The sequence below is a fragment of the Parasteatoda tepidariorum genome, chromosome 2, assembly GCF_043381705.1.
Source record: "Parasteatoda tepidariorum isolate YZ-2023 chromosome 2, CAS_Ptep_4.0, whole genome shotgun sequence".
Lineage (NCBI taxonomy): Eukaryota > Metazoa > Arthropoda > Arachnida > Araneae > Theridiidae > Parasteatoda > Parasteatoda tepidariorum.
This window is the reverse complement of record NC_092205.1, coordinates 47,342,994-47,366,554: the sequence shown is the minus strand read 5'-3', so window position 1 is coordinate 47,366,554 and position 23,561 is coordinate 47,342,994. Positions and strand designations below refer to the sequence as shown.

At 27.4% G+C, this 23,561-nt stretch overlaps 1 protein-coding gene across 1 annotated transcript in view; it reads right to left on the bottom strand.

Annotated features, from left to right (window-relative positions):
• Nucleotides 1-23,561, bottom strand: part of LOC107446892 (major facilitator superfamily domain-containing protein 6-A) — a 44,286-nt gene that overhangs the window by 8,279 nt on the left and 12,446 nt on the right. Inside the window, exon 2 of the mRNA XM_016061672.3 lies at nucleotides 1,036-1,125. Within this exon, the coding sequence (XP_015917158.1) occupies nucleotides 1,036-1,102 (67 nt within the window). The 5' untranslated portion in view covers nucleotides 1,103-1,125. The remainder of the gene's footprint in view (nucleotides 1-1,035; nucleotides 1,126-23,561) is intronic.

Below are 23,561 nucleotides of genomic sequence, written 5' to 3'. Positions count from 1 at the left end.
TAATTTTACAAAAATAGGCTCTTTCATAAGAAATCTGAATGAATAAATATTTACTTTAAATAAACTTGGAAATGATAGGCATAATCGGATAGGAGTAAAATATTGGAAAATAAAACTTCATGCTTAAATTTATTTTATTATGAAGTCCTCACTAATACTGAGAAAGAGGTCTTTTTTAAAAGTGAATGTTACGTTTTAGGACATTAAAATAACAATAAAATAAATCAGTCTATAAATATAAAAAAGATTTCTAAGTTCTTCAATTTATTGTAAGGTCACAACATATTTTTTTATTATATGTTTCTATGGCAATCGTTATTATAAATAATTCTCAATATAAAGATTGAAAAGGAACAAAAGTACCAACAAAAAAAAAGATGAAAGGTAGCAATAAAATGAATTAGCCTAAGAATAACAAAAAAGGTTTTAAAAAACTTTCAAATTATTGTGAAGTCACAATTTCTCTTTTTTATTATACATATTTTATGTATTAATTTTATTTGTTTATTTTATTTTATTTTGAATTTGACAAAAATTTCGACTAACACTTAATAATTCAATTCTTTACGAATCAAATAGCATCGAAAACTTTTGATCAGTTTTAACATTTAATTGGGTATAATATAGCCTACGTCACAGGTTGTGTTGTTCCTACTAAATTTAACCCATGAACGGCATTTTCTGCGAGCCAAACTTCAAGCCACAAATAAACAAACGAAGTGTTCGATCGTTTAAATAGCTGCTCGTCAGATTTTATTGCATTATAAAGAAAAGTTATTGAAACTAAATACAACTAAATAAACAACAACAACTAAAACAAATAACAACAACTACTAATAACAATAACTAAATAAACAACAACTAAATTCCATTCGTTTAGCATTGCGTCATATGTTGTTCCTACTAAATCGAAGTAGTTGTGTTTTTTTCATATTATACCCAATTCAAAACATCTAGCAGACGATTTATCAAACACGATATTCAACATAAGAGGTGTGAGAGAACTATCGTTTGCAATAAACCCTAACAACTTACTTGCAAAATAGAAAAAGAGTATCACAGACAAGTGCATCAGCTGCCTATTTCTGTAAACAGTTGCCATATTGCCTTAAACAGAAAACAAACCTGTAAAACGGGAAAAATATGTGTCATTATTTTTAAATATATGATAATAAATCACAAATAATTCTTCAAACTAATTTGCAAAAGAATTAGTTAAACTACTGGACATAAACTCTATAGCTATCAGGGGGTCATTTTAGAAGAAATTTGGATCCGAAAGAGGATCATATCATAGAAAAGAACCCCTATCAAACTATTTTATTTTAAAAATATTAATACTTAAATTTAATTACATTTTTTCATTTATATTTTTATAATTTGATTCAGGAATTTCCTTGTCTTCTGTATAGGGTTCAAAATTATAAGGCTACGGATTTGAACATTGGGAGTCGTAAACCCAAAATTGGATCGGCTGTTCAACGACGGTAGTAAAATTATAAAATAATCCTCAAAAATAGGACATTTTACAGAAAAACAGGGTGGATCATTGATTTTTGTGATTTTTCATAAAATCTCGAAACATTTAGTAAATTTTTCACAAAAAAGGCTTTCACAAAAGTATCCAATAACTATGTAAAGTATATGTTTCTTTATACATCATTTCCTGCTAATGGTATTTTCTTTTTGATGTATATGCAATAGACAAATTTTTTAATCTAGTATAAGAGAATGCCGCCGTTAATGTGCATTTTTAGAATTTTTTTTTAAAAAGGAAGTAAAGAAATACGAACATGATCATTTATGTTAAATATCAAGTAAAGCCTATTTATTTGAGATTACTATTATGACTTCTCCCATCAAACTAATTTTAATTTTCAAAATTTAGAAAACAAATAAAAAGTACTCCTATTATTAAAGTATTGTTGTTCTTTTTATATATTAAAGGTATACAACATTTTAAATTTCGGATTAAAGATTTATACTTTACTTTTTCTGCCTATACAGAGAGTTATTATGGAATATTAATGGAATTCCATGTAATTAATAAATTGTAATTATAAAAAAAACGTAATTATAAAATTTTTTTAAACGTTATATCTCTTACACTATTAAAATTTTCATTCCAAAATTATGGTAAAATAACCAGTAGAAATTTATCCATCCAATTAACAATAAACTTTACGATAAAGAACATTTTTTACCTTTACGGATTTTAAAACCGTTTACATACAATAGCCATGAATACGAAACTATACGTTTTTTTAACCAATTAGAGGTAATCAATGCGGTTTTTTGACCAATTAACCACTCTCCAATGGGCATTTGAAAGTGCAGGACACTGGAAACTCGAACACCAGTTCTGTCGATCATGGGACTCACAAATTAGCCATCTCAGCTATAATATGTGCGCAGTTGTAAGGGGAAAAGCAGCTTCATTAGGTGAAAGCAGTTTATAAACGGCTTTTATTGCAGTTAACAGTTTCAATATAGTATAATAGCATTTAAATAAATTGTTATTTAACCATTTTTTTCAAGAAATTTCTAACAATTTAAGTTTATTACATGATTAGAGTTAATCAATAAATTTAATTTTTGATTAATAAAAGCATTGCAAGACATCATTGTTATAAAACTAATAAGATTGTAGTCTATTCTTAGTTATTAAACTCGTACTGACATAGCTGTAAAGAATAAGATGAAACTATAAAAATTAAACAGTAATATAATAACTTGTACAAACTTCCATTGGCGCAGAATACATTAAAACTTGTATTTTATTTTTAACGACTATTTTCTAAATCGTTTGAACGGAATAGATTGGTTAGACTTCCAAAAAAAAAGTTTAACCAAAGAAAACAAAATACCATTACGATGTAACCGACCTCAAAATTTAAAATGGAAAATTGTCCATCGTTTTTTTTTTTTTAAAAATCCTTTTTCTTTTGATACTTAGAAACCAGAGATAGAATAACACAGACTTTTTCAGTTTTATGATTGGCTTTCCAAACTGTGTGTTTAGTTAAGAGGGTTAAGGTTCATTGTTCGAAGCATATTATTCTAGTACTTAAATTGCTTTTTTTTTTCTTCTAAAACAATGTTTTTTCAATCTTGACTTTCTTCTGTCTCTGGTGTATAAAAAATTTTCTTAGTTTAAATTAAGACGGATCATGTTTGACGATAAAATTGCTCTATTTATTACTTCCTTTCATACTAGATTCCATTTTTGTTTTCTTTTCGGATTTTTTTCAATGTGCATTTCTTTTTAAAGTCAGATAACAATACATTTTTATTATATGTTTAGATTTAATGCAGTTTTCATCTAAAACATTTAAATGAGTATCAATTTTGCTTTCATACATTATTTTGTAAATAAAATGTCATTTTTTCGTACTATTATTATTATTTCTTATTGTTTTTATTATGTGTTTGTATTAAATACAGTCTTTATCTAAAAGATTTAAAGAAATATAAACTTTGTATTCATATGTAATCATGTACATTAATATATAATTTTCTGGTAATCTAATTTGAATTTTTATATTATTTTGCAATACGTTATAAATTCTTTTCTTATTAATTATAATTATTTTTATTCTTAGTATTTTAATTAAATATTTATCTTTAATACAGTTTTTATCTAAAACATCTAAAAAGATTTCAACTTGTATTCAAATATAAATATGTAAATTATTGGTTATCAATTTTTTTCTTATTAATTGTTATTATTTTTTCTTATTATTACTATTTTTACATTATGTACATTTATGTTTATATTTAATACAGTTTTTATCTGAAACATTTAAAACAATATCAACTTTGTATTCATACATAATTATGTAAATGATTATATAAATTTATTTTAGTATTTTAATTTCAATTATTACAATTGGTTTTATAGTTTTTCTTATTAATTACTATTATTTTTTCTTATTATTATTTTTATTGTATGCTTATATTTAATACAGTTTTTATTTAATACAGTTTTTATCCAAAACATTAAAAAAATATCAAAATTGTATTCATATATAATTACGTAAATTTAAATTTAATTTTTTGAGCTTTTACATTACTATTGCAAAAGGTTTTTAAATTTTTATGTTTAAAGACTTAGTATCGATATCATTTTAAATTTTTCATTGCTTTTATACGGGTTCTTACTTATATATAGAATTCGTATTTAGCCTTTAAAAATGTACGTAAACGTACATTTTTAAAGGCTACGTAAACGTACATTCTACGTAAACGTACATTCTACGTAAACGTACAGGTTACGTAAACGTACATAATTAAATGTACGTAAACGTACAAACGTACATAAATAGTTAGATATTAAGTAGGTAAATAACGTGGTTGAATTGCAAGTAAATCAAACCTGATGTAGCAAAGCTAAAGAAATGCTGCCATTTTTTTTTTCTTTTTTTAAAAAAAAAAAAAAATCACTTTCTTTCTCGAACAAAGAATAGTGTAAGTCAATAAAAACAGTCTTAAATTTCCAATATTAAAATATTATGCATAAATTTCTATAAAAACTAATTTTTATGAGCCTAATTTTATCAATCTTATAATTTCTATTTTGCAAGACGATAAATTTAGGGCTAAGAAATTATAATTGTAATGAAGTAAATTATTAATTATAATGAATTAAATTATAAATTTATTTCATAAAAATCTATTCAGGATAGCTCTGAAAAGCTATCTATAGTTGTTTCGAAACATGTATTTTAAAATAGGTTTAAAATGGAAAGGGAATTAGCGATTTAATTCATTTTCGCAGATAAAGAGGATATATCTATTGCTAAAAAAATATCTAACTAAATGTAGCATTTAGTACCAATCGAATTAGAAAACAGTAAAGATTCGCTATAACGAGAAAAAAAATCCGTATATTCAAAAAAATAATTAATTTTAGAAAACAATTTTGAAAAACAAATATTTAAGCATAGAGGAAGGGTTAGGGATTTGCTCATTTAAGAGGCAAGAAAGATGGAAAATTGCAAAACTTAGCTTATGACAAATTTAAATTGCTCCCGAGAAACATAATCGTATGACAGCAAATGAATTTTATCCACAAATGGTATATTTAAAAATATTTAAATACATTATTTTAAAACTGTTTAAATATATCTAAAAAAAAACTAGATTCCTTTAACTAGAACTAGAAGTGTAATTAAACCAGAACTTTTTACAAGAATATCTTTATAAATTAGTTCTCAAATACGTTCCATTCTGCAAAGAATCGCAATAAATGTGAATATTCAGCTTACAGTCATTATTTTTATTGCCGCTCATAAATAGTCATTAATTGTTAATTAAAATCATAAACCGCATGACAATATTATATAGCCAACACCTCAAAGGTTATGAGAAAAGTCTATGCTGACTCCACCTGATTTGATTTCGTAATAGATTTCGCAACTCGTCATTAAGGGGAGGGAAAATAAATACGATGTTAACACGTATGTTTTGGTAGATTAAAGAAAAAATAAAAAAATAAATAACATCCGAAATAATCATGTAAAACAAGAAATAGAGATTTCGATTGACGGTATAAAGCCGTCAGTTTCATCAAAAGAATTGAAGTTCGTTCAAGGACTGTTTGCGTCTCAAGGTCATATTCTGCTCCAGTCCAAGAAAAAAATAATAATAAAATATAGTTTTAAAAGGCCAGAATAACTTGGGACCAAAATTCGGTTTGATAACTAAACAATCGGTTTAGTAGAAAGAGAGAAGAAATAAAAGAATCAACAAAGGAATGCAGGCGATAATTTCTACTTAAAAAAATATTAACTAAACTCGACTCGGTAACTAGTCACATTAAAATACAAGGACCATTAGGACCATAAATAAAATAGGAATTTGGAAGTAATGCAAGAATAAAGTTGATGGAAATTCGCTTCAATGGCTAAGCAATCATAACATAAAATAGGAATGAAAGTTTAATCGAAGAATTTCGATTAAACTTTCATGCTGACATTTCAACTTTCATTTCAACTGCTTAAGGCAATCAGGCGATTCTTTCTGCATTAAAAAAAGAAATTATATCCGGTTTAGTTAGAAACTAGTCAATTTAAAAAAGTTAAGCATTAGCACAATACATTAAATAGATCATTTGGAATCAATTCAAGTATAAATCTAATGAATATCCTTCAGAACTTTAGAATTACTATTCAAAATAGTGAGAAGTGAATTAATCAAGAAATACAGACGATTCTGTCTGCTTTAAAAAAATAAATAGCATCGAGTTTAGAAATTAGCCAATTTAAAAATTAACGTAAAAGAATAAATAAAGTTTTTTTAAGTTAATTCAAGAATATTTCTGTTGAAAATTCGCTTCGCAACTTAAAAATTACCATACTAAATAGGAAGGATAGAATTATCGAAGGAATGCAGACGATTTCTAAAAAATAACGTACGTTTGATTTAAAAATTGGACAGTTTAAAAATTGAGAGTATTAGTGCTATAACTCAGATTTGACTCTTTAACTATGAATTACCGCAGCAATCAATTCAAATCTTGTCTGAAGAAATAAGGTGATTTATCGCTTTTAAAAAGTAATATTTAACCATGCTTCATTAAACTTTGAAAAATAGAGCAAAAATTTTAAATAGATTAGTTCAAAACGCATTTCTTATAGCTCTAAACTTTAAAAAAAAATATTAATTATTATTGTTAAAAATTATTATTATTAAAAATATTATTATAATTAAAAAAAATAACATTACTTTTAGGAACAGTTGCTGAGCCTGATGTTTTTCAAAAGAATTGTATTTTATTAATATTTTTTAAAAAATCACCGCCAAAAAATATTTTAAATTAAGACAAATCTCGCTCACTTTTAGGTTCATTGTGTTTGTTATATTAATTGAATTTTCACGTTCTAATTTTTTTGGGGTGGATGTGGACAAAAAAAGAAAGAATTTTAAGTAGTAATTACATATATTAAAAGTTTTTTTTTTAATCCTAAGCAATTAATGTAAAACAAATTTAAAATAAATTATTTTAAAGTCAAATACATTAAAAAAAAATACCATTTGTACAATAAGTTGATGCATTCATTTATTTATTATTACACGAACTTACAGACAATTAGCATAAAATATAAGTAGTTAAGGATATATTTTTTTCACAAAATTATATTTACGAGCATTAAAAAAATACCAACAGAAATTTTCAGAAATATGCATTCTGTATTACGCAATTATAACAAATAAATGTATGTTTTATAAATTCATAGATCGTAAAAAACAATATTAGCGAACATGGCAAATAAGATAATTTCAAATTTAATATACTTAAAACCCCAGTCAGAAATGTTCTCTTTTAGCCTCCACATTAAGAACCCATAATTGTTACACTTATTTTCAATAAAAAATTAATTTTCATTTGTTTATCTAGTGTTGGTCTCTAGTTAAATAAAATAAAACTTTTTTCAATCTTCATTTTTGGTACATTATGAGACATAATAGAGTCTAAGAAGTAAAATTATCTATTATACTACATGTGCATTGTTAAAAAATGATCTAATGTAAGGAAGCTAATAATAGTTTATAAATAGAAATAAAATGTAAACCGATATTGAACTTATTTGAATAAACCTTCTTTTTACTCCTAATCGCCATTATTTTATCAATCAAATCTGATACATTATTGCCTATTAATTCTCGTTATCAGTCATAAATGAGTTTAACACACTTCTGCATATAATCATCTCATCTGATTATTTTATTTAACAGTCTGAAAGAACTTTTTTTTTTAAAAATAATCTCGGAGTAAGCGCAATTATTATTTAAACAACTGAAACAGCAATGTTGATGAAATGGAATAAATATCTGCGAAGTAGTAGGTAACATCGATCAGAATTTCTCAACGATACAGGCGCCAATATTATACGTCAGTTAAATAGAAACGTTCTAAAAAACATTTTTTTTTTTTTCATTAGTCTTCTTCATTCAGGGTAAAAAGTATTTGGCGTGCTCTCATACCTCCTTAAGAATTTGGAGTTGAAACATTCTCAATTACTGTTCCGAAGAGTTGATAGCAATCAAAGCACGCTTTATGCCAGCCAAAGGTTAAAGGATCTCTTGTTTTTTAGTTGACCTATATACGTATATAGATATGGGTATGTATTTCCGTGAGTGAAGAGGCCTAAGTGGTTAAACTAATAAGGTTTTTGTTTCGGAGATATTTTCTTCTTATAGAGTTCCACTGTACTCGCAAAACAAATAAAAATGGATAAATTCCCCAAACAATCCTTAGGTGTAAGCGATGAATCGTCTGTAACTCATGCTGAACGCAGACGATTATAACCACTTTTCCGCCATTTTTTATGCATCAATTAGTAATTTGAACAAAATTGGTAGAATAGTTCCATAAAATTCGAAATAGTCGTTATTTCAAATTTTTATTTCTCAAGAACTATTCGACCGATTTTAATTAAATTTTGTATTTTGTCATTTAAAAATATTGGTGTGGAAATCTGCTCGTTTTACAAAATTAATTATTATTTAATAAAAGATTATTTTTAAAATTATTTTTTCCAAGAAAAAGTTTAACAAACCAGGGGTCTGTTTAGAAGAAATTTGGGTCCGTTCACAAAATATTTTAACTTAAAAACGGACCCTTCACAAAATGATTTTTCCTATAATCGGATCCTTCACAAATTTGTTTATCTTCATTATTATTTTGTTAATCCAATAAACTCTTTCCAAGGCAGAAAACAAGAAAGATGGATGTAAACGAATTAAGTTTTGTCTTCGGCAGACGATTCTTCCATTATTCGTCCGAAATGAATATTCTGCGTTCAGCAGTATAGGCTAAATACCAAATATTTGTATGTTGCATCTCTAATTTAGAAGCAGGAATTGTTGTTTATTTTTAAAAATTTAAATTTTTTTATTATAACTTTACAGTGCGGAGCATAATCTTGTATATCTTTACAATTTAAAAACTCCTTGAAAAAGTTTTTTTTTTTTTTTTGCAATAACGAACCCTATTTGCACAAATTCATAAAAGCGGACCCTGGTTGAAAGAATGTGAGTAATTTTTTCACAATTTCACGAAAAACGGACCTTTCGCAAAATGTCTGGACAGACCCCAGCAAACTGTTGTGAACTCCCTGTATAACCTCCTGGGAATTAAACTTAAAATAAGGGCAAAAAGTGTGACTTTTACGTACTATGTAGCTAAATCGAAAGTTAGCTCAGTAAATGCTATAAAAAATTTCTCAACAAATTAAATTAGTTTCATTAGTATATTAAAAAAATGATGATTTTTTTAAATTTTAAGCATTTTTTAAGCACTATAGGATATTTTTAAAGATTCACTTCTTATCATGAAACAAAATCCACTTGACTTAAATAAGATATTTATATGTCATTAAACTGTTCAAATTGGGACTGAATTCAAATTTTTTTCATGATTTATCATTGTAACAAAAAATTCTGACCAATTATATTTTTAAATAGACAATCCCTTCGTTAGTTTTTAAAATATTTAATACGAGAAAGGAAAAAAAAATTTATCACTAATAGACTTAAATTAAATCGGGTAATCAAAATCGGAAGTCAGTTTTGGTGCTGTATTTCCAGGCATAGTTTAGTTATGAGTTTTAGTTATATTTTTATTTTTAGTTATATTTATATTGTTATATTTAGTAATATTTATTAGTTATATTTTTTAAATGATTACAAAATTCGTTACTAATTTAAAAAAGTTTCAACTCTCGGAACCCTTTTAACTCTTCAATGGAACCCTGAGGTTCCGCGGAATAACAGTTGGGAAACGCAGTATTTAGAACAGTTGTTACCCACTGGCGGCCCGCGAACTGAAATATATTAGTTGCCGTTTTTTTTTTGTGCACAATTTTTGTAAAAAATCTGTATGGTTTAAAATACTTTTCTTTCAAATTCTAATTTCTAACCTAATTTCTTCGTTTCTGTAAAATTTAATATACCAACGGTGCAAAAAAAATGTATTTCTCAGGTTTTGCACCCAAGAAAATATGTATTCAAATACAAAAATAATCGAGCATGTTGCTCTTTTTTGTTTAGTTTTTTTGTATTTTGAGAATATAATTTAGCATGTGCTTATCAGAAATTTTCTCGAAGAAATTATCCCATTTAACTATTTGAAAACACTCATTTTGGACGAAATTATTTACATTTGTAAATTTTAAAACGCATAAAAGAGGGAATGAACATCATGTTTTATTTAAATTCCTTGAATTGAATATCGCATGAGCTCGAGAATTTTTTTGTTGTTGTTGCTATAATTTCTAATAAGTCGAAAAAATTCTTGTCACTAAGTCTTTGATTAAGAAAAGATTCAAAATGATACATAACAAGCAATATTTGTGATGCTTGTTATTTTGTTTCTTAATATTAAAAAAACTTTGATAAAAATCTGACTGTAATATTTAATGCTCTTTCAAACATAAACGAGCCCTATATAAAATTTTGATAAATCTGCGGCCCGCCATTTTGATTGGTGTTTTTAATTGCGGCCCCTGGCCACATGTAAGTTGGAAAACCCTGATTTAGAAGCTAAGACTCAGAAGGATAGATCGTAAAAGATCAAATCGGTCGAAAAAAATGATTCCATAAGTTAATTACGTTAACCCTAATTAATAAGCCTATTTAAAGATAAACCCTTGAATCATTGAGATTGGTTTATAGTACGTGAAAATTCGATCATTAGAACAAAAAATGAAAGAATTGTGTGAATTTAAGAAGAAAATATGTTTTTACGCTACGTTATCCCTAATTAATAAGCCTATTTAAAGATAAACCCTTGAATCATTGAGATTGGTTTATAGTACGTGAAAATTCGATCATTAGAACAAAAAATGAAAGAATTGTGTGAATTTAAGAAGAACATATGTTTTTACGCTACGTTATCCCTAATTAATAAGTCTATTTAAAGATAAACCCTTGAACCATTGAGATTGGTTTATAGTACGTGAAAATTCGATCATTAGAACAAAAACATGAAAGAATTGTGTGAATTTTAGAAGAAAATATGTATTTACGCCACGTTTTAATTCTTTCCTGTTCTGTCGTCTTTTTACCCTGTCGTCTACATATTGAAAATGCCGGAAACTTCACCTCATAAATTTGTCTTCTAAACTGGGTTCGACAAGGTCGATGATGATAAATAGATATCGCATCAGAATATATGAACCGAAGTTTCCTTGTAAATTCTAGGCGTCATGCCATCAAATAACTTAGCATATCTCTGGATAAATGATTCTAAAAGCGCGTGTTTACAAACTTTTAACGAGTTAGATAAAAAGCTTTTAAATACCAGAAGGAGATAAGAAGCTATAAATTATGATTATTTGAAAGAAAATATTTTTTTTAATGAAATGTAAAATGAAGGTTCTTAGTGTACAACGTATTAAATGTTTATACTTGAGTAAAAAACACTCATCGCTTTTTTAAAGAAATTTCATCGGCACTTTAATATATTAGTTCTGAATGTTTTGGATTATGGTTTTTTTTGTCTTAAAACGCGTTTTAAGTCACGTCCGTATATACTTTCATCATCACGTGTTCAACATTTAATATTCTTAATGTGTTTGTGGCTTACTGAGTTAGAAAAAATGACATTTCCACAGAATTTCAGACTTATCCAGGGCTATGGAGTTGGAATAGAGAGAAATGACATTTCCACAGAATTTTAGACTTATCCAGGGCTGTGGAGTTGGAATAGAAGAAAATCACGTTTCCACAGAATTTCAGACTTATCTAGGGCTGTGGATTTGGAATAGAAAAAAAGACACTTCCACAGAATTTCAGACTTATCCAGGGCTGTGGAGTTGGAATAGAAAAAAATCACGTTTCCACAGAATTTCAGACTTATCCAGGGCTGTGGAGTTGGAATAGAAAAAAATCACGTTTCCACAGAATTTCTGACTTATCCAGGGCTGTGGAGTTGAAATAGAAAAAAATTACGTTTCCACAGAATTTCAGACTTATCCAGGGCTGTGAAGTTGGAATAGAAAAAAAGACATTTCCACAGAATTTCAGACTTATCCAAGGCCGTGGAGTTGGAATAGAAAAAAAAATCACGTTTCCACAGAATTTCAGACTCATCCAGAGCTGTGGAATTGGTAAAAAATTAGCATTTAAAAAAATTAACATTTAAACAGAATTTCAGACTTATCCGGGGCTGTGGAATAAAATTTTGAGGTTAGTTAAAAGTTAAGTCTGGTTAGTGAAAGAAAAAAAAGAAATAAAAAGGTTTTATCAATAGAAATATAAAAAGAGGAATAAGGTCAAGAAAAGTAATATTAAAAGGAATAAAATTAATAATAATTAAAAAAGTTGTCAATTATAAATTTTATATTTTCTAATTAATTCAAGGCTTATAACATTCATTTTAATCGTAAATATTATCGGCGTTGAATATACTACATATAAAATATACTACTTATTTTTAATTTTAGAATTATATTGTTTAGAACGGAAAGTTTTAACAATGTCTAGTATAATTTGTTAATTGTATAAATTGTCTAGTATAATAATTGGACACTGAACAACCCATAAAATATTATGGGACAAATATATAGAAAATTTTTATAGTACAGTTGCATTAGAAGATAATCAATATTAATTAGATAATAATTATAGTCATTCTTCATACGAATATTTAATTAAATTTATAATCGAGTTCACAACATTTTAATCAAATAATTTTACAGTCAGAGTTTCAATAATCTCGAAACGAAAACTCAATGAATATGCATGCAACTTAACATTTTTATACAAGAGTAATTTAGTGAATAATCCTTCAACTCGCCATTTAATAATTTTATGACTGTTATTAATGATTGAAATTTATAATTTTTAAAATCAGATTTGATTTTCTTTTAATACGAATCAATTATTATGAAAATAGATAACTGCATCCTGCAAGGTTTGTTGCTGCATTTGTTGAAAATAATAAATAAACATATGACCTTAGATTTTACCACCTTTAAAAATTATTAATAGTTTCTTTTTCTTTTGAAAAAAAAAAACGAATGGATTCNCGGAAAGTTTTAACAATGTCTAGTATAATTTGTTAATTGTATAAATTGTCTAGTATAATAATTGGACACTGAACAACCCATAAAATATTATGGGACAAATATATAGAAAATTTTTATAGTACAGTTGCATTAGAAGATAATCAATATTAATTAGATAATAATTATAGTCATTCTTCATACGAATATTTAATTAAATTTATAATCGAGTTCACAACATTTTAATCAAATAATTTTACAGTCAGAGTTTCAATAATCTCGAAACGAAAACTCAATGAATATGCATGCAACTTAACATTTTTATACAAGAGTAATTTAGTGAATAATCCTTCAACTCGCCATTTAATAATTTTATGACTGTTATTAATGATTGAAATTTATAATTTTTAAAATCAGATTTGATTTTCTTTTAATACGAATCAATTATTATGAAAATAGATAACTGCATCCTGCAAGGTTTGTTGCTGCATTTGTTGAAAATAATAAATAAACATATGACCTTAGATTTTACCACCTTTAAAAATTATTAATAGTTTCTTCTTCTTTTGAAAAAAAAACGAATGAATTCTGAAAAAAAATAAGAAACGATGGATTTTGCAAGTAATGTTATATGCCTGTACCATATATATAATTAGTGGACAGTTAAGTTTGAGCTATCGAATCTTAAGATTTTTACTAGCATTATTAATTCAAAAAATGGAACGATTTAGGTCTTTCAAATCCATTATTTAAAAATAAATAACAAATAATAATAGTGTAATTTATTTTTATTCAGCAAAAAAAGTGTTCTTGACCAAAAAAAACAACATATAAATTACAATGTTAGTTAAACATTAAATTTTATTAAATATAAAAATGTTCACTGTTATAGTTTAAAAATAGTTTTATTTTTTTCCAAAAATTTATAAATAAATAAATAAATAGAGAACATTTTAAGCGATTATTTTAAATTTATAAAACTCTATATATCTAAATAAAATATTTGTTTCGTAAAAATAATATGAAAGCTAAAACAAAGTGAAGTAAAAACGTCTTTAGGCATTGATAAAGAGTTAAAACTTTGTAAAAAGCTAACGAGGAATCAGTTGATAACGAATCGAGGAATCAGTTGATAACATTGAAATGAACTGCAGCGGACCAAATCCAATGAATTCGACAGGATGTGTCTAGTTATTGAATGTATCAAACTGCTTTTAATAATTCATTGGACGGGCTACACCTGGACACAGATACAAAGTATAAAAACAAAACGTATCGAGGGGTCTTCAGACAGGAAGCTCAATCCGGCCACTTTCATGGAAAATACACTATACAGTCTGAGTAATTATTATTAAGCAAGAGTAGGTTTGCGTGGGTGTGTAATCTCAGGAAGTCGTAATTGAGGTGCTGTCACCTCAATTCACGGTCAACTGACGGTGCATGAATCCACCATAACATTGAGAACTACACCCCATTTGGCAAGCCGTGACCCGTCCTTGTCACTTTAACCATCCTATCGCCCACAACAATATGCCTTTTTTTTCTCTAGCTGTATGTCTTTAGTTTCAAGCAGGTAGTAAAAGTGGGCGATATATGAAGCATCAGTGAAAAATACACTTAAAGATGCTTTCATTATCTGGAAATGTGTAATTTCTCTACTTTCTCGAGTTGATGGAACACTTAAAGGCACTCTTTAGATGTGCATTCATTCAAGAAACTGATTAGGCTTTGAAAATAAAGCTTATTAACTGTCATTATTATTTGAGAAATGAAAAGAAAACTTGACCTCTGGCATTTTCAACTAATGGAGCGCGAACGACTAGGAAAATTCAACCATCATCATTAATGCTGAGCTCAGACTTTATAATGTTCATTATTAGCTTGATAAAGTCATTTTTTTTAAAAAAAAATTTTTAAAATCATAATTAGAATGTCTTCAGATACTCATTTCTAAAAACTAAAGACTCTCGAGAAACAGAATTGAAATTCTTTATTTTAAATTTCCATAGTTTCTTCGCAATAACATTTTTCAACACAACAATATGTCTTTTTTTTCCAGCTGAAAATAGGTAAGTACAGTAAAAGCGGACGGAATATAAAGCATGGCTAAATAAATGGCCACCCATATAGTTGGCCATAAATGAAGTATCGGTGAAATACACATTACCGCATGAAAATGCGTTCATTATCATGAAATGTTTAATTTCTCTACTTTCTCAAGTTGGTGGAACATTTAAAACTCATTTAATAATTCTTCTAAGAATTGTTGGATGCACATTTTAAGATACTGATTAAGCTTTTAAGGAATGTTTATTAACTGTCATTATTTCTAGAGAAATTTTTGACCTTTGATTAATATTTGAATATTTCAGAGGATATTTGACGTTTGATTAATATTGGAATATTTCAGAGGATATTTGACCTTTAACATCTGCAGCTAATAGTATTCAATTCGCATTGTATTAAGGTAGAACTCGCATTTTATAAATATTTTCATCTGATATTTATTTAGGGTATTTGAATGAAAATAAATTGTTTGATAAAGCCATGTTTTAAATTATTATTATTGATTTCATAGCTATAATGTCTCCTCCTACTTATTTCTAGGTGCTTCAGGTTCATTCTAAAAACAGAAATGAAATGCTTTATTCTAAAATTTTAAAGTTTCATTGCAATATAATTGTTTCTAGATCGAGAAATGCATAGAACAGCATTTTTATTTCATACAGCGCATAAAAAAAATATTATGCAAAAAAATCCAAAAAAGGTTATCAACCTATTTTGGATCACAGCGCCCACTTGGCAAGGCAAAAATTTCTACATCTCCCTCTAAAGAAAAAAAAATTTAAATTTCTCCATTTCCTTTTCAAAATTGTTTATTAATTTTATGTGTTTTTTTATCCTATCATTAATCTACTGAAAATTCTTATTAACCAATAAATTCAAATAGAAAAACGTTTTAATAAAACAACCCATATCTAAAATCAGTGTTTAAATAAAAAAGAATCCACTGTATCACTTTGAAGTGTAAATTAAATAATCAAATAGATATTTTTAACTCTGATATTCAGGTGTATATATATATATTGTATAGGTTTATATTTAATTCATATGTGAAATAGGGGCTATGTTCAAAGGAAAGCGGAATGGACATTATTTTGAGTTTACAAGAATGCCACAGGGCTTCTCAAATAAAAGTGTATGAAGACGAATTCTAAGTGAAATAATTACAAAAAAAAAAAAGAAATTGTTTTACAATGATTTTTAAGAAAGTTATTGAGGATGATCCGAAAACATGCCATCACAATTTTAATCTTCTACAGAAGGGACACCTCCTCCGCTTTGGTAACCTGAAGACATGCGAGCGAAGTCGGGCATTTTATGGTAGAACAATTTTAAAAAGACTGATACCGCGTACCCTCGGTCCCTAAGCAGGCTGATCTAATTGATCACCCACTCGCTAACTGACCACAGCCAGAGATGCTTTACTTCTACTGGGAACCGTGTCTTTAAGGGCAGTTCACAGCGGGACGAGACAGTTACTAATAGTTAAAGTTATTAACAGTTAAAGTTTAAATACTTTTCAGAAATAAGAGAAAAAATAATATTTTTTATTGATAAGCGGGGTTAGTGATATACATTAAATCCAACATATCACTTTGAAAAGTAAATTAAATAATAAAAAAAATATTATTATCTTACAACTAATAAAACTAAAGATCTTAATGTTTAATATAAGTTTGTATTAAAATTGAGGCTGATGATAAAAATTTAGTCTCATTTTTTTTTAAAAAGAAATTTTAAAAAAAATAAGGGAGGTTAGTGGTGTATGTTAAAAATTTAGTGTAAGGGGAATTAGTGTAAAGGGTAAATTACAGGTCACTCTACATGAAAGTTAGCAGAAAGTAAAGTATGTACATAAAGACGTGTTGTCATTATCTAATTTATATGCAGTGTCTATTAAATGTATGGATGCACGAATTGTTGTATCTTGTAAAGTATACAATTATAAACATTTTGACTAATGATACTTCTACTCGTTATGACATATCTGCAAACTATATATTTAGCGAAGTGTTAATAAAATCTAATGACTTTGAAATATGGAAATACCGACAGAGGGTCTCAGATTTTAATTTTCTTTTATTACTAATAGCTCTCTTAAAAGGTATGGCTATTAAAAAATAGTAAATAAATAAAATAATTTTTAAATTGCTTGTCACAAAAGCTTTTTCTAAAGTTGTAGACCACGAAAAAAACTCATCATTACTCTATATCTATAATATGGAAAAATTACTTAACTTCCTTGAAGGGAAAGATTCACCTCTAACCTTCAAGGAAGATCGTAAAATATCGTTTAAATATATTATCATAAAAATCGCAAACCATAAAATAAACATTAAAAAAAAAATCGAAATAATTTAACAAAAATAAAAATAAAAACTTGAATTCTAACAAAGGAAAAAATTTCCCACGAACTACCAAGAGATAAAATTATTTGTGAAGAACAGCAAACAAGTATTAATGTTTTCATTAAAAAAACTGCTTAGAAAACCTTTTAATCAATCAATTTCTGCATTAATAATTTGTTTAATAACATGAAGAGTCAAGAGGGTTCGAAGCCAAATCTTTCAACAAAAAATAAGCATCTTTTAAGTATTTTTTAAGCACTTAAAAAATACTTTCAAGCACTATATACATCAACAAAATGCAAATTAATTTAAAGGACTTAACATGATCATGAAAAAATAACTAGTTTTTGTCAAAGAACTCTTTTCTTGATTATGTTAGCCATTAAAAAATGATCGAGAGATTTTTCGGTTCGATTTCTGAAAATGGAAAATGAATCTTGAAATTGTGAAAATCTTGCAAAATGCAGCGGAGTTGGCACATGAGAGTGCAACAATCACACCGAACCCAACTCACTATACGCACATTCGGACTCGCCAATATTTCATCAAATCTGTAAAATGATTGGCGCTTTCATACGCTATGGGCCGATAGTACGCTGAAATAGATTGTGGTTGAATGAATTGTGAAAACGTTGAGTAGAACAAAGTCTCCTTTCATAAAAGCATCCTTTTGCATAATACGTGGCAAAAATTGACGTGGTTAAGAAAAAAAATCTCATTTTCGAAAAGGGAAAATTGAGCACTTTTAAAAAACTCCCCATGAAAAAGCCCCTTTAATGGCTTTTAAGAAACGAAAGTAAGCACTTTTTAAAAATGCTATGCACCATGGTCAACTAATTTTTGATACAAAATGAAAAATATTTATATTAATTTTGAAGTATACTTAAAGTACAATAAAAAAAAATTTCTTCTGTACGTTTTATTTGATGCTGTTGAAATCCCAGATACCCCTAGAAGTCTTCAGCGTCCTCTAGGAGGTGGTTGAACCTATAATATAGTTATTTAAAAACCCTTTCCTCACGATAAAGACGCGTGGCATTATTTTGCGAGGTGACTTTCCTCGCAAAATTAATTGCTTTTGTTGTTTTGTCTGCATCCGTGATAAATATTTTCGAAACGTTTGGGTTAATTTTTAGATTTTTTTTTCCAAAGAAATATGTTTGTTTCTTGTGTATTTCCTATTTTAGAAATCCCTGACACCCCTAGAAGTCTTCAGCGTCATCGAGGGGTTTTTTGAACCTATAATAGAGTTATTTATTCACAATAAAGACGCGTGGCATTATAAACTTTCCTCTTAAAATTAATTGCTTTTGTTGTTTTGCCTGCATCCGTGATAAATATTTACAAAACATTAAGGTTAAGTTTTAGATTTTTTTTCCCAAAGAAATATGTTTGTTTTAGCTTCAAAAGAATGCGTCATTTCGCTTTAAAAGAATGGTTACACATCCAGATCTGTTGTTATTAATTTAAATAAAACGTGTGATTTTTTAAAATTCTAAAAATAAAAAATTGCTTATGAGAAAAGCGTGTGGTATTGCAGACTTACTTAAGACTTATCTCATAAAATTTTGTGAATAAAGTTAAACCTTTCAAAATGGTAATTTATTATATAAGTCATTAAGTTCTCGGGTTTTGAAACATATGCTTTCTTATGCGTATTTTACGTAAAAATAATGGTTAGACATACAAATTCGTTGTCGTTGACTTAAAGAAAGATAAAAGTGTGTTTTAAAATTGTTCAAAAAACTTCTTACGATAAAGAGTGTAATATTAAATTTATTTATTTTTTAGACTTTTCTCATAAAATTATATGAATTTATTTCAACTTTTTAGACTGGAAATTCATTCAAGGTCTCTTAGATTATAACATTTTCAAAAAATATGGTTGCTTTTGTGTATTTTAATGTAAAAGAATAATTACATATCTAGTACCATTGTCGTTAATTTAAAGAAGGAAAAAAGTTTGTTTTAAAATACTAAAAATAAAAAAAGACAGTATTGCAATACTAAATGTTTGATTCAAAACAATTGATTGTACTCAGCACATTTTGATTTAAAATTTTGAAAACAAAAGTCTAAAAAAAGTTTCAAAACAGTATGCTCTGTTAAAATCAATTTAACATAGCGAGAGCTTCATTTTTTGTCCTTTGAAAGACTCTTGCTATGAATAATACTCTATAATAAGAAATTGATTTCAAATTATTATAAATGTATTTCGCCATTCCTCCTAAGATATATTTCAAATATCTAGGGAAGAACTCGACTAAAATAGATAAGTTTAGTCATTTTATAATTAAACTTAGCAGTAAATGATATTTCATCCTAAATATCATGAAATTAATTTTGAATGATTTTTAAATTTAAAAAAAATCATTAAAAAAATTTACATATATTTTAAATATAAATATATGTATGTTTAAAAATATATTTTGCCATCCCTCCAAAGGTATATTTTAAATAAGTACAGACAAATTCGACTAAAAACAGATTAGTTTAGTCATTTCATAATTAAATTTAGAAATTCGCAGTATAATGATATTCCATCCTAAATATTACAAAATAAATTTTAAATGATTAAAAATGCATTTTGCCATTCTACAGAAGGTATATTTTAAATATGTTGGGAAGATTTCGATTGAAAATTGATGAGTTTATTCCTTTTAAAATAAAATTTAGAATTTTGCAGTAGAATGAAACTCTATCCTAAAAATTAAGAAATCAATTTTAAACGATTAAAATTTTAATTTGCCATCCCTTCTATGGTACATTTTAAATAAGTAAAGACGAATTCGAATAAAAATAAATAAGTTTAGTCCTTTTATAATGTAATAAAAATATATAAATAAAATTTAAAATTGCTTCTATGAGAAATTACATGCCATTTTTCAATTAATTTACAAAAATTGACCACGGACGTCCACTAAATAAAATGACATTAATCGTTTTCTCTTGGACTACAGACAATAGTGGAACATATTTAATGTGAACAATATGAAAGTAGTAATACATTTGTAATGACATTGCCTTTCGAACTATTAGATACAGAGTTGTTATGCAATCAAGCAACCAGATTGAAGTTCGAAAAAGCTGGAACTAATGCTCTGAAGACTAGACCAAATGCATTTCCCTCTAATAAAAAATCATAACTCATTTAAAGATCTGAATCATGACGGTGGATTATATGTAGCATGAAAAATTTTCCCTGGCTGTGCACATTTTCTCGAAGCCAGACAGCTGAGAACGATTATTTCTGCTTGAAAAATTCCCTTGTTTTATGGATACGCTTTAATTCGTGCCGTGACTTGACGATAAATAAAATGCAGCGCCATGCCTTCATAGTTTTTACTGGTCGTAATTTTACACACAAAATTACAGACGAGCTTTGACGGGTTTTAACTACAGAATTGTTTTGCCATAATAAAATGCACATTTTAATTTGTTAAGAACATTTTTCGGAATATTTCAAAATCATTTTATTTATTTATTTTACTTTTTAAAATAATGTATTCAAATTTATTTCTTAGAAGCAGTATAAGGTGATTTCAAAATAAAAGATTTTAATTAATCCAAATTAAACTGCTTTGAAAATACGTTTTTAACTTCACAAACACTTTAAAAATAAAAATTGAACTATTATTGAAATAGATTCTATGCCTTCCGATGTACTTTTGTAAGGTTAAGCTATATTTATAACAAGTTTATGCGTGATGTTTAGAGAGAGTTAAATAATTCCTCATAAATGATGGCGACGCCTCTGCCCATTAGAAACTGCAAACACAAAAAAAAGGAATACTTTGAATAACTTTTGATCGAATGAACGGATCTTCACGTTCTAGGATCCAATCTTAATGGTTGGAGAAGCTAATTAGTAAAATCAAATATGCTAATTAGTGCAGACGATATTTAATTCAAAAATATTTTAACCGAATTGGAACAATTTTTGCCAGCAATTATAAAAAAATTTTATAGAAGGAGCTTATTTATTCAACGAAAATTTTATTTACCATGCATAATGAAAAACCACATTTTAGAAAAGAACAAAGCTTTAAAAAGTGTCTAAACCTTTCGCTTTGCCTAATTTTATCTTAATGTTTATTTTCATAATATGATCTAAACGTTTACTTGTAAAACCTGGACTTATTAAAACAAAACAAGTATAAAATCGAAAATAACATTGCTGCATGCAATTTTAATTATGCCATAAACTTTTATCTTTGTAAAAAAAAGAAGGAAAAAAACATAAATTAAAAACGCGCAAAGTATAGGCTAAAAAAATGTGTAGAAGTAATTTACGAAGAAAAAGACGAAATAGAAATAAAACAGCAAACGTATAAGAAACAAAATTTAGCTATCTAATTTATTTTATATGTTATAACTTGTAAAAAATTTCTCCTTCACTCGGTATTGTCATTTTATATAAGATCAGATACAATCCACCTGATCCATTAAATAGGAACTGTAACAGTCAGACTGAATCACATGGCAAGGCCTTTTAAAAGCATATATTGGTTAAACTACAACCTGAATAAATAGTGCTGAAAATAAAAATCATATTATATGTTTAGGTGTTTTCCTTGTGTTTCTTTCATCAATAAAAGCACCTTTCAAGCAGACGGGAAGACATGATTCTTAGATAAATTCTACTAAATATAAGGTTTCTTTTAAAGAAGTAGTTCGAAACAGCTGTAAAATGTCTCTATTATGTCTTCAACGGATAATAATATCGTCTGAAGTTTTCGATGAAGTATAGTAATTTTATAAAAAGAATGTGAAAATGTTGGCTACTTTATTAGTTTCATATCAGGCATCTTGAAAAATTCTACAATCATTAAATGACGGGTAAGGGTTATGTAAGAGTTAAAAGACGAATTTCGTTCAATGTATTTAATGAAGCTGAAAAGTATTGTCAACAACTGTTTAGACATTTGTTTTTGTCCCATTGTGATACAGGTCCTGTGATACTCGTGAAAAACCTAGCTACTGTTCAGACAACAGTTTTTGATTTCGTCATTTGTTGTAAATCTATGTTTCAGCTCATCACAGATGTGGAAGTCACGTGGGGTCAGATACAGACTATAGTATGAGCGAGAACCGGGGTGGCTCAGAGTACGGAACATGTCCTGACAAAAATGGTTTACGTTAAAAAGTACCTGTGGCCTGAGTGCCGGTACTTTACTGTAATTTGATCCCGAAATTTTTCCAGTGTATTAATATAGTGTATTGCAGTAAAGTGCATAATTTCAAAAATCGAACGGAAAACAGAAGATTTTTTCCCAAAATATTTTTAAAGCTACATCGGAACAGTCGCTAGCTTTTGTGGGGTCCTAAGATAAACATTTTGCGAGACCTGTTAAAAAATTATCTTTCTACGGTGCCCTTAAGAAAATGAAGGATCTTCAGAATTTCGCCCATGTCATCGAGTTAAACATGACTTTTTTTTTTGAACTTCAAAACGAACAACTTAATGTTTTTTCTACTTATTTTCCTTCAATTTTATACCATGGTTTAACTTTTATAAATTATATACACCATCAGTAATAGTCTTAATCCTTTTATGCTAACATATTTTTCGTTATTTTTTCATTATCTTGAATTAATTTAAAGTATTATATAAAACGCTAATACGTATGTATCAATAAAACCGATGATATTTCTTTTCTCGCGTTGGCAACAGTTTTCATTTTTAATTGATAGGCTTCGGCGCGCAAGAGCACGTGCTGAGCATCATATGGCTAATCTATATTATATAAAACGCTAATACGTTTTAATTGATAAGCTTCGGCGCGCAAGAGCACGTAGTGAGCATCATATGTCTAATCGGGTGAATTCTCACCGAATTATCAAAAAAATTCTCACAAAACTATCTTCATCGAAGCCGATGCTTTACATCCGGCGTTCAGTACTATTTCATATTGTTTTACAACACATGGTTTTAGCCCTCTGGTGGGAAAGACTTTAAAACAAAACTTACAACAGTTACTTTTCTCAACAACTGAAATTTATAATAGTGTGATTAAAAAAAATATGTGAACTGTTTGCAATTTCAAATTAATATTGAAATGCACAAGTTTAGAATGTTCTACTGTGAAACGTTTTCGGAACTTCAGTGTTCAAAAAAGTATAAAAAAGCTAGACGTTA